At 37.5% G+C, this 12617-nt stretch overlaps 1 protein-coding gene across 2 annotated transcripts; it reads right to left on the reverse strand.

Annotated features, from left to right (window-relative positions):
* Positions 1 to 448: 448 nt before the first annotated feature.
* SDR42E1 (short chain dehydrogenase/reductase family 42E, member 1) lies at positions 449 to 12009 on the reverse strand. Of its 2 annotated transcripts, none has more exons than XM_051976181.1 (3): positions 10587 to 12009; positions 4476 to 4572; positions 449 to 3839 (listed from the first exon to the last, which is right to left on the reverse strand). In XM_051976181.1, exons 2-3 carry the CDS (start codon positions 4541 to 4543, stop codon positions 2717 to 2719), a joined length of 1191 nt encoding a protein of 396 aa, XP_051832141.1. In that variant the 5' UTR covers positions 4544 to 4572; positions 10587 to 12009; the 3' UTR covers positions 449 to 2716. The 2 variants fall into 2 exon arrangements, with proteins under 2 accessions (XP_051832141.1, XP_051832142.1); XM_051976182.1 differs by having other exon boundaries at positions 10162 to 12009.
* Positions 12010 to 12617: the final 608 nt, after the last annotated feature.

Below are 12617 nucleotides of genomic sequence, written 5' to 3' on the forward strand. Positions count from 1 at the left end.
GGAGAGAAGCAGCTACACCCAGAGAAAGAACACTGGGAAATGAATATAAACTGCTTGCATTTTTGTTTTTCTTCCCAGGTTATTTATACCTTCTGAATTTAATTCTCCCTGTGCAACAAGAAAACTGTTCGGTTCTGCACACATATATTGTATCTAGGATATACTGCAACCCATTCAACATGTAAAGGACTGCTTGCCATCTGGGGGAAGGGGTGGAGGGAGGGAAGGGAAAAATCGGAACAGAAGTGAATGCAAGGGATAATGATGTAAAAAATTACCTTGGCATGCGTTCTATCAATAAAAAATTATTTTAAAAAAAATGAGAAAATGTATATAAAGCACTTTGCAAATCTTAAAGTGTTTTAGAAATGTTAACTATTATTATTTAGAGTAGACCATGGGTAAGTGACATCAGAGTTTTGAGACTTTAGAAATCATCTAGTTCAGTGGTTTTCAAATTTTTTAATCTCAGGATCCCTTTATACACTTAAACCCCAAAGAACTTTTCTTTATGTGGGTTTTATCTATCAATGTTTACCAAGTTAGAAATTAAAACATCTTAGTATTAATATGAAAATATATTTGGCCTTTATGATCTCTGAAAGGGATTCAGGAAACATGATCCCTAGACCACATTTTGAGAATTACTGATCTAGTCCCATTTTACTGATGAGAAAACTAAGATAGAGATAGAGGAAGTAAGTCAAAACTTGGACATAAACTCATGCTAGCTTTCTGGAGGTCCTTCAGATAGGCCTTGGTCTTTAGGTGGAGAAGTGATGAAGGCAGGAGAGCCACCAGGATGGTCAAAAATGGAATGTCTCTCTTCCAGTCCTTCTTAGCCCTTATGTACCTTATTGTAATTACACCATTACAACATACTGATTATGTGTGAACTAGAGAATCATTATATCACCATCTGAGTACTAAGTATATGTATACTAAAGAACCATTATTTCATCAATTCCACTGAGTTAACACCTTGTTTTAAGTATCCTTGTTTCAAGTATACTTTTCCAAAGTTCCAGCCCTCTACAGTTTTCCAGCTTCAAGATAAGTATTTCTTTGAAAATGTACTTTGAGACAAATTTTTTTTTTGTCTTAACATTTGAATAAAAAAGTTGTATTTCTGATTTTTTAAAAAGTTAAACTGAGTGGAAAAACATGTAATCTTTCTCTTAGTGATATCTATGGCTAAAACAACTGTTCAGACAACAAGATTATCTCTATGATATCACTATTCATGTGCTAGGAACTGCTATATTATAGGTGAAATAACTAAAAGGAAATAAATTGAGTGCTACTTTTAAAAACTAAAAATCTATAGGAGGTGGGGTTATAAAGTAATGCGACTTCTTTTTAATTAACAGATCAGAACGGACACATTTACATAATGAATCTATGGGAGGCTATACCCATTCCAGCAATGATTCCAGTGCTTAAAATGTGTTTGTTTTCCTCTTTTGGTGCTTGTCTCTAGAACTAGTTTATAACCATATAATAAAATTAGTCACCTTTTGTGTAGTTTTGGTCAAAAAGAAAAATTCACACTTTAATCTTCTATCATCTTTATGAACTTTGGTTTGAAATGAATCTTGGCTGTTTTCCAAAAATCAAGTCTAACTGTCTCAAAAGACAAAGATGGAAGACCTTTGAACAGATTAAAAAATTATCCTACAGACTCTTAATTTCACTTAATAAACAACTACTGCCTATTAAGTATAAGGCACTATGAAAAACATAAAGATAAGTAAGGCACAAACGTTTCTAATCTCAAGGGGTTTATAGACTGGTAGGGGAAAAAAGTCTATTAAATTTAAAAAAGTTGACCCTGAGAGATATATTAGAAGCTATTAGATAAAACCTATTAAATATTATTATAAACATATCTAATATAAATATATTAGATAAAAGCTATTAAAGCTATTAGATAACAAGAATTTGAGGCCTCAGAAGATCAACCTGTAGAAATTAGAGAAACAGATTTTTGTTGGATTTAGCAATTTTTTTTTTAACAATTAGAGATGTTCAAGTATGGAATTAGATATGGAATTTATTATCAAAAGATCTATTTAAGCCCAACATGTCAACATTGGTAGGGGTAATGCAGAGAGTAGCACTGAACTGGATAGATGAGGTTATACCAGATAGCATCTAAAATTTCTTCCAATTCTACTATTCTCTCAGTGTTTACCTCCTCTTCAGAAGAGTGTCCACCATGAAATCTGACTGTAAAGTTATTAATATATTTTTTAAAAATCCTTTTTATAAGTATTTAATCACAGCAGACCTAATATGATGCCTGTTCATGTTTCTAGTTCATGTTAAATAAAATATGTTATTTTGGCTCTGAAATATGCCATGAGAGAAAATGCACAATTGCTTTGGGAGAAACTCATGAAAAAGCTGCTCCCACACACAAATTTTGAAATAACTACATTTCCCCTAGCCATAACTTCAAAAGAAGTAATGAAAATAAAATAAAACAAAATTTCAAACTTGTCTTTCATTTCTTTCTCCCATCAGACATTATTCTGAGTTAAGAGGAATAATTGAAGGTTAGATAGAATCTAATCTATAAAAGACTGTTCTTTAGCAGGTTTTGGAGTCAAAAATTTAGGCAACTGTTTAAAAAGGATGTACGTTCTAGAGTCTTCTTGTGGAATAACAGTATTGTACTATCTCTGGAAGTTTTTTGTTCTCCACAAAACAATTTTCAAAATAAATCTTTCAAACTGATACCACCTTGATCATTGGAAAACCATGTGAGAATTGCAATAGCTAGGAGGAAAACCAACATGCCATTCCAAATAAGATGCTTTAAGGTATAGTTTTGGAATTTTCTACCATGACCCTCAGCTTTAAACCAGTCTACTACTTCCTTGAGGTCAAATGGCTGTGGTTCATAAGCCAGTTCCGTTCTAGCCTTCTCCATGCTGAAATAATGTGTGACCCCAGTTTTATAGACTTCTGCTCTGGTGAGGAAAGGCTGAAAATTATAAAACCTGCCCAAGAGGAAGTACACCATCTCTGTCATGAAAGCAATGAAATAAATGAGTTTTAATGGTAGTCGTATGGTAGGGAATGGATAACCCAATCCTTCAACTAAAGGCCTGAAGAATTCAAAATTATTCACTGGTCTTCCATCAGAGATAAAATACGCCTGCCCAGAGGCAATGTGTTTCTTGTCAGCTTTTAAAGCTTCTGAGGCCAGAATATGGGCTTGTACCAAATTATCCACATGGACAAAATCTACCAAGCTTTTGGGATCTCCATACACAAATTTGAAGAGCCCCTTTTCTATATATTTCACTATCCTGGGAAGATGCCTCTGTTCTCCAGGCCCATAGATACCAGCTGATCTCAAAACACAGGTTCTCAAAACACCAGTTCCCCTGTCCAAGGTTGTTCCATTTGCCTCCAGTACTTTTTTGTCTGCAACAGATTTGGTGCGAGAGTAGTGATCAGGATGAAGATGAAGAGGTAGGTAGGGCAGAGATTCATCCCCATTCACTATAACTTGGCCTCCAAACACCACATTATAAGTACTAGTATATATCAATCTTGACACTCCTTTCCTTCTGCAAGCCTCGAGTACATTTTCTGTGCCTTTTACATTGACATCTTCAATACGCTTATGATTCAGTTGCTCCTTTCCTGACATGCCAAAGGAAGCAATATGGAAAACACAAGTAACATTTTGCAAAGCTTTCTCTAAATCGGTGATGCTGCGAATATCTCCACATATCAACTTCATCCCCTTGGGAATATCTTGAATAGGAATGTTGATATCAAACAGAATCACAGTGATACCCTTCTTGCATAGTGTATAACCCAAACTGAAATGAGAAGGAGAAAACATCACAAGTATTAATTACAATGCTGTCTCTAGTAAAATTAACAAATGATTAATGTTTGAAATGTGAATTAAATAAAATTTTCTTGGAATTACAGATTTATCTCATTTACATATTGAATATGTGAAAAGTAATACATAATTTGTAAATCTATATCACTGGCTTATTTTATGACTACAGAATAGCATTACCTTTCAAGTGATGTTCTTTAGGTAATGGTTCTTAATGCTTTCATCCCCATTTTCTCTTTTCTTCAGTATCCCTCCTCCATTCTCAGTTTAAAAAATAAAAAACTAAAAGCTATTATGGTATCTGTTTTTAAAAAATCCTTTGATGTGAAAAAACACTTCTAATTATATTTACTTTGTTAATTAGATTTTCAAATATTGACTTTTTTTGGAAGTGGAACACACATGTATTAATGGATTTTACTGTCCAAGGTGGTCTTTGTAGTGAGTTCACATACAAGATTACTACTGTGACATTATAACTGATAGTCTGTATTACAAAATTATTACAGCTCCCAGATATACTTTTTCTATTCTTCCATTAAAGCAACAACTTAGGAAAGAAATACATGAATGTCTTCCCCTTCCCTCCCCCCCCATAGGTACTGACCGGAAACCAAAGTAGCCACCTCCTCCTGTAATAAGTACTGTTTCCTGAGGTGATTTTTGGAGGTCCATGTCTGTGTACTGAAGCAATTAAAGTGAATCTAAAAGAAAAAAAATGCTTTAAGAAAGATGTTAATCTCAATATGGACAAACTAAAGATATTCCACAAGATCTCTTTCTTTTCTTATATTCTTCAACTCAAATGACTCATATGTTTCACTTGAAGAGGTAACCCTTTTCCCTGCCAAGGTAATTACCTCTATATGCACTCTCAATTCTACCCTATTCTAGTTTCTCCAGCAGATTATTCCTTCCATCATCCCTTTTCTCCTTCACTATAGGTCTCCTCTTACTAGCTCTTTCCCATATCTCCCTTTTCCTTAAAAAACAAAACAAAATCTTTTAATTGATCCTATCATCTCCCTACCTGTTGTACTATCTTTCTCCCTTTCTCAGTTAAACTTTCTGAGAAAGCTATTAACATTCAATGCTTTTACTTCCTCCTCTTTCACTCCTGTTCTAAATCCTTCTGACCTCATTTTTCAATTGAAACTACTCTCTGAAATTGTCAGTGACCTCTTAATTGCCAAATAGAATGCCTTTTCTCAATCCTCATCCCTTTTGACCTCTCTGCACCTTCTGACACTGTCAATCATTCTTTTCCTGGATATTTTCTTCTCTCTACATTTTCATGACACTGTTCTTTCCTGGTCCTCTACTCCTATCTGTCTGACTGCTCTTTAGTTTCCTTTGTTAGATCTTCATCTAAGTCATAACTTAGGTGTCCCTCAAAGCTCCATCCTGAGCTTTCTCCCCTTTTTATTTCTCCCTTGATGATTAGCTTCTGTGGATTCAATTATCATTTCTATGCAACTGATTTTCCGATTTCTGTATCCAGTTCTAATCTTCTGATCTCTAGTCTCACATCACATTTGGATGAAATTTTTTTTTCTTCATCTATTGCCTAATTTTCATGAGCTCCTCACTTTTGTTTTTATTGGGAAGTTTTTCACTATTGTCCTGGACACTCTGGAGTCCTCAGAACCCAAACTACTTGCTTCAATCACGGCTGTGTTTAAATCTACAATTTTGTTTTTTTCTGGGAATTGTGATTCTGGTGAGCCAGATCTCAGACTAAAGTTGTTCATTTTCAATAATTCAGATAAAAGATCATATAAAATTAAGCTTATAACTAAAGAACTAAATTTTGAACTATAGATTTTAATAATTAACTTAGCATAAAGTAAAACTTGAAATCTGCATATTCTTTTGATAAAAATATACATATCTTGGGGGAAAGAGCTAACATGGCAAAATAGCAGGCAGAAGTACAAGCCCCATGACCAACTCTTCCAAAGAGACCTAGAAAATGTACCAGACTGAATCCTGATGGAGAAATACAAAAAAAAAAAAATGTCTCTGTGAGTTCATTTTTCTGGCCAAGATATGTATAGAGAAGCAGACAGAGAAGTCTGGGGACACTAGGGATACATCCGGTCAGGAAAACACTCTAGGAAGGAGGGAGATAATAAACTAGGGCAAGAGGAAGTAGCCCCCAAAGGGCATGAGGATGCAGGAGCTGGTGCCAACTGGAGGCTTTGTTACAACCCAATTTAAGTCAAAGATCCTCAGTGGACAGAGATTTGTGCCCACGACTGAGGTTCTAGGAAAGGGGCTGTGTGCCAAGAGGGGAGCAAATGCAGCAAGCAGTGTGGCTGAGATGCCCAGAAGCAGAGTAGGGCTTCAGTTCCAATTTGCAGCCTCCTCTGAAGCCTATAGAGAAATTAGAGTAGGAATCCCAGGCCAAAGGGAACCAGTGCAACTTACCAGCTGAGTCCAGCAGCAGTAGGACCTTTTGCTCAGGATAAGGCACTTGAAGAGTTTAGATTAGAGGGTCAGGAATTAGATTTTGCCTTGGATCAGATCACTGGTAGCTTAAATGTTCCCAGCCTGAGTGATCCCTATAGGATCTCTACAATATTCAATATTCCCAAGAAAGCAAGAGTAGGAAGAGTCCGGATCTTCCCTATAAAAAGGTGCAGAGCTTAGCTCTTACATCAGCTCTGAAATCAGAAAGTAATCTGGAAGAATGAGCAAACAGAAAAAATTCCACCATAAAAAGCTATGATGGTGGCAGGGATGATCAAGATACAAACCCAGAAAAGAATGCCTCTAAAACATCTATCAGCAATATCTTTAAGAAAAATACTTTGGGAACAAATTCAAACAGGATTCCTTGAAGAGATGAAACAAGAATTTTGAAAAATGGTTTTGTATATGAAATGAGAGTTCTTGAGGGGAAAAAATGGAAAAAAATGAGGGCTATAGAAAGAAAGAATTGGAAAGGGAATCAACAGATTTGTCCAGGCCACAAACTATGAAAATTAGGATGGATCAAATTGAAGCCAGTAGATAAATGTAAAAACAAAGTCAAAAGACTAAAAAAAAAAGAAAATATAAAATATTTCATAGCAAAAACAATTGACCTGGAATCCTGACTGAGAACAAATTTAAAAATCATACAACTACCAGAAAGCCATGACTACAAAAAACCAGTCTTATACAATATTTCTTTTTTTTATTAAAGCTTTTTATTTTCAAAACATATGTATATGTAATTTTCAACATTCATCCTTGCAAAACCTTGTGTTCCAAATTTTTTCTTCCTTCCTTCCATTCCAACCATCCCAACCATCCCAACCTTCCATTCCTAGATAACAAGTAATCCAATATGTGTTAAACATGTGCAATTCTTCTATACATATTGACATAATTATCATGATGTTAAACATGTTCAATTCTTCTATATATATTTCCACAATTATGATGATGCATAAGAAAAATCAGGTAAAAAAGGGAAAAAAATGAGAAAGAAAACAAAATGCAAGCAAACAACAAGAAGAGTGAGAATGCGATATTGTGACCTACACTCAGTTCCCACAATCCTTTCTCTGGGTATAGATGGCTCTCTCCATCACAAGACCATTGGAACTGGTTTCAATCATCTTGAAGATGAAAAGAGCCTCATCCATCAGAATTGATCTGATATAGCATTTCAAGAAACCCATAAAAAAAACTTCCCAGATCTCTTAAAAACAGGAGACAATGTCAAAATAGAAAGAATCTACTGGTGGTCTCCTGAAAGAAACCCCAAAGTGAAAACACTTCCAGGAACATCATAGCCAAAATCTATTGTATCTTCATCAGAAAAAAAAAATAATTCAAGCATCCAGAAAGAATGAATTCGAGTACCTAGGAATCAAGTCAAATCACACATGATTTAGCAGTCATCAATATAAAACTGAAAATTCCAGAAAGCAAAAGATATAGGCTTACAGGAAAGAATAACTTACTCAGTTTTATTGAGTATAATTACAGAGGGGAAAATGGACTTTTAATGAAATAGATAAAAGAAGATTTTTAACTGTTTCTGATAGAAAGACCAGAACTGTGTAGAAACTTTGAATTTTAAACACAGGAGTGAAAGAAACATAAAAATGTGCATAAAAGAAACATAGAAAAAAATCATGAACTATGGTCTACTAAATAAATAGTCCCCCTAAATAAGGGACTAAACAAGGATACTCTGCTTATGTTCTAATATGGGATGATAGAAGTGTCTCCTCTGAACCGTATGATCACCAATGGTCATAAAAAGAATCTTATTAGATAAGTCTCTGGAATGGTTTTTATTATGTCTTGAAGATCTTAAAAGAATAGAAAGAGATGGGAAGAGGAATATGGTAGCTGGGAAAAGAAAGTAAGGTTATTGGGATAAGTGTGCTATTGTTTCTCCTTTGTTCTTGAAAAGGATCATGATGTCAGGGAAGTGATGCCATAACATGAGTTGGACTTAAGTGAGGAAGAGCTGTGTAAGGTCACGTGTCACTTTCCCCTCCGGTGATCTGAATACAGTGATCAGATACAGATTAGGATGACGAGATATGGCCCTGGATGCAATGGGAGACCTTGGTCTTTTTAAGCTTGAGATCTTCAACAAGTCTCAATTGGGATAAGTGAGTAGAAAGCTATACAAAATGGGAAAGCTACTGCTATTTGAATCTCCTGCTCAAAGGAGGGGAAAATACACACATCCCGAGAGAAACTTTTTTCTTTCTTTTGCTGAGGCAATTGGGGTTAAGTGACTTCCCCAGGGTCATACAGCTAGGCAGTGTTAAGTGTTTGAGTTCAGATTGAACTCAGGTCCTCCTGACTTCAGGGCTGGTGCTCTGTCCACTGCGCCACCTAAGTAACACAAGTTATTTTTAAGTGACTTAAACAGAAACTTTATCTAATCTCTAATTGGAGTTCATTGAAAAAACTGTCCTAACACCATTAGATGTACAAGTCATTGATAAAAAATCATTCACATACATGTAATTGGGTTTATAAATACATTTTACTCAATATAGAAATAGGACAGAAAGGGTAGGAAGGAGAATTAGAGGGAGGTCGGATTGAGGGAGGGATTAATTCTAAACAAAATAAATACTAAGGATATGCTAAAATGTTTATAGGTTTTTCTTTTGAGGATATAGAAAATTCACCTGAGGATGAAGGGTATCAATTGGGGAATAGTTGAAAAAGGTATGATATGTGTGTGTGTGTGTGTATGAGAGCATTTTGATTTAAGAACTGGATAAGGGGAGACAGCTAGGTGGTGCAGTGGATAGAGCACCAGCCCTGTAGTCAGGAGGACAGGAGTTCAAATCTGGTCTCAGACACTTAATACTTCCTAGATGTATGATTCTGGGCAAGTCACTTAACCCCAATTGTATCAGGGAAAAAAAAATGATGATGGGGATAGTTTCAATGAAACCTGAAAGAGTTGTGTGAATTGATGCAATGAATAGAAAGGCAAAACAATTTATATGACAATACAAAGACAGTTTTTAAGAATTCTGAACAATTCCAATTCCAAAAAGATTTAGGAACTCTGATCAGATTACTAATGATGAAAAGAGAAGTAAAAAAAACCCAGAGGGGAGAATGATATACATGTGTTTATATATAGTTGTTGTTTAGTCACTTCAATTGTGTCTGATTCTTCCAGACTCCATTTGGGGTTTTCTTGGCAAAGATGCTAGAGTGACTTGCCATTTCCTTCTTCAGCTCATTTTACAGAGGAGGAAACTGAGGCAAACAGGATTACGGTGATTTGCCCAGGGTTACACAGCTACTGAGTGCTTGAGGCCAGATTTGAATTCAGGAAAGATGAGTCTTCCTGACCCCATTCCACTATGCCACCTAGTACGCACAGATATTTTTCCTTTTGCACAAGACCAATGTGGCCATTTCTTTTGGTCAGTTGAGTCAGTGGAGTCAATCATCTGTCAGAGGCTACTCCTTTAGTCTAGAAATCATCCCAAGCGGATCAGTTAACCTCCTTATCAACAATTTCCTTTCTTTTTTATTTTAAAAATTAGGTCTACCTACAGTATAGGTTTGCCAGTCTAACCTATATTCTCGTCTTTAGGATGGACAGATGTTTGTAACCACTCCTTAACTAATTGCTGACTGATTGGTTTTGGGGGGGAGGGGAAGACTGACCCAATAAGAGTTCCCTCAAGAATGAAGAAAGAAGTTGTTCAACGACCAATCCATTGACTGACTCCACTGATGAACTGACCAGGGCTGACTTGCGGGACGGTCCCAACCCCGTCTGACTAACTAGAGTTTGACCAACTTACCTATTGACTGCTGACTGGTTGGGGAGGGAGGGCACTGTGTAACTCCCTAAGAGTGACTTCTTCACTGAAGGTCTGCCCGACCACTCCTCCGTCCAACCGACAGGCTGAGAAGGTGACTGACCTACTGGGGCTGACCGAAAGAAAAAAGACTGCTGACTGATCCCACTGACCCGAGTGAGCAATCAATCCACTGACCAAACGCGCTAACGTCTGACTGGGCAAACCACCCTCCGATAGAGGGAATTGATCGACTCAGTGAATGATTTACCGACTGATAGGATAAATGACAGCACACCGCATTGACTCACTCACTGACCACGACTGCGGGACCCACTGATTGGACCCCAAACGGGTTAGACTGACTCACCCACCGGCTGATAAATGGCCGTGGCCGACCCCCTGCTCCAAGGGTAACAGACACTTACCCCCGGGCCATTCAGGGTGCCCAGCTGCGGACGGAGAGGGGGCGCTAGCTCCGGGATGCAGCCTGCAGGCTCTCTTCCGTACTTACACCCAGTCACACCACATGGGGTGAGGAGAGGCGTGGTGGAGAAGCAGGAGAGGGGGTGGGTCCTGGGGTGCTCACGCCCCGCCCACCTACTACAGTCAATGAGACGAAGGGGGCGGGGCGGGGAAGAGCCGCTAGTGGGGCGGAGACACAAGCGGAGCTTTTCTAGGAAATCCGGAGGGCTCCACCTCTATGGTTCGTATTTAGGCCGAACGGAGCGCAGGGGTTGGAGGATAGGGGGACGGGCAATCCGCGGAGCAGGGGCGAGGCCTCTGGGAGGGACTGTAGGTAGGGGCGGGGCTTAGTGCATTTCTAGATGGATTTCCGCTTGCTTGTGGCAAAGGTCCCAACCCGGGAAGCTTACCTTTAAGCCCTTTGCTTTCTCAATTCTCTGCGCTTTCGGTGAAGGTAATAAAATTACAAGATTTAGGGAGAGGAGAACAGAGGGATTATAGAATCTTAAATATAAACTAGAGAGGATTTTGGAGGTCCTTTAATCCAAGGCCTTCCTTTTGTTAGATTTCAAATTGATTTTCCTGAAGCACAGCTCTGACCATGTCACAGTCTTAACTCCGGTAGCTCCCACTTCTAGAATTAAATGTAAAATCCCACAGTCTTAACTCCGGTAGCTCCCACTTAGTTCTAGAATTAAATGTAAAATCCCACAGTCTTAACTCCAGTAGCTCCCACTTAGTTCTAGAATTAAATGTAAAATCCCACAGTCTTAACTCCGGTAGCTCCCACTTAGTTCTAGAATTAAATGTAAAATCCCACAGTCTTAACTCCGGTAGTTCCCACTTAGTTCTAGAATTAAATGTAAAATCCCACAGTCTTAACTCCAGTAGCTCCCACTTAGTTCTAGAATTAAATGTAAAATCCCACAGTCTTAACTCCGGTAGCTCCCGTTTACTTCTAGAATTAAATGTAAAATCCCACAGTCTTAACTCCAGTAGCTCCCACTTAGTTCTAGAATTAAATGTAAAATCCCACAGTCTTAACTCCAGTAGCTCCCACTTACTTCTAGAATTAAATGTAAAATCCCACAGTCTTAACTCCGGTAGCTCCCACTTACTTCTAGAATTAAATGTAAAATCCCACAGTCATCACTCCGGTAGCTCCCACTTAGTTCTAGAATTAAATGTAAAATCCCACAGTCTTAACTCCGGTAGTTCCCACTTAGTTCTAGAATTAAATGTAAAATCCCACAGTCTTAACTCCAGTAGCTCCCACTTAGTTCTAGAATTAAATGTAAAATCCCACAGTCTTAACTCCGGTAGCTCCCACTTACTTCTAGAATTAAATGTAAAATCCCACAGTCATCACTCCGGTAGCTCCCACTTAGTTCTAGAATTAAATGTAAAATCCCAGTCTTAACTCCAGTAGCTCCCGTTTACTTCTAGAATTAAATGTAAAATCCCACAGTCTTAACTCCGGTAGCTCCCACTTAGTTCTAGAATTAAATGTAAAATCCCACAGTCTTAACTCCGGTAGTTCCCACTTAGTTCTAGAATTAAATGTAAAATCCCACAGTCTTAACTCCAGTAGCTCCCACTTAGTTCTAGAATTAAATGTAAAATCCCACAGTCTTAACTCCAGTAGCTCCCACTTACTTCTAGAATTAAATGTAAAATCCCACAGTCTTAACTCCAGTAGCTCCCACTTAGTTCTAGAATTAAATGTAAAATCCCAGTCTTAACTCCAGTAGCTCCCACTTACTTCTAGAATTAAATGTAAAATCCCACAGTCTTAACTCCAGTAGCTCCCACTTACTTCTAGAATTAAATGTAAAATCCCACAGTCTTAACTCCAGTAGCTCCCACTTACTTCTAGAATTAAATGTAAAATCCCACAGTCTTAACTCCAGTAGTTCCCACTTACTTCTAGAATTAAATGTAAAATCTCTTGTTTGACATTTAAAGCCTGTCATAAAATAGTCTCTTCTATTTAG

This window comes from Antechinus flavipes, chromosome 2 (assembly GCF_016432865.1).
Source record: "Antechinus flavipes isolate AdamAnt ecotype Samford, QLD, Australia chromosome 2, AdamAnt_v2, whole genome shotgun sequence".
NCBI lineage: Eukaryota > Metazoa > Chordata > Mammalia > Dasyuromorphia > Dasyuridae > Antechinus > Antechinus flavipes.

What these genes read in the sequence shown, in the direction of transcription:
- SDR42E1 (XM_051976181.1), bottom strand. Translation starts at nt 4,543, where the DNA reads ATGGACCTCCAAAAATCACCTCAGGAAACAGTACTTATTACAGGAGGA. An exon ending in GGTGGCTACTTTGGTTTCCG is followed by an intron (nt 3,840 to 4,475) that starts GTCAGTACCTAT and finishes TTCTCATTTCAG; the next exon opens with TTTGGGTTATACACTATGCA.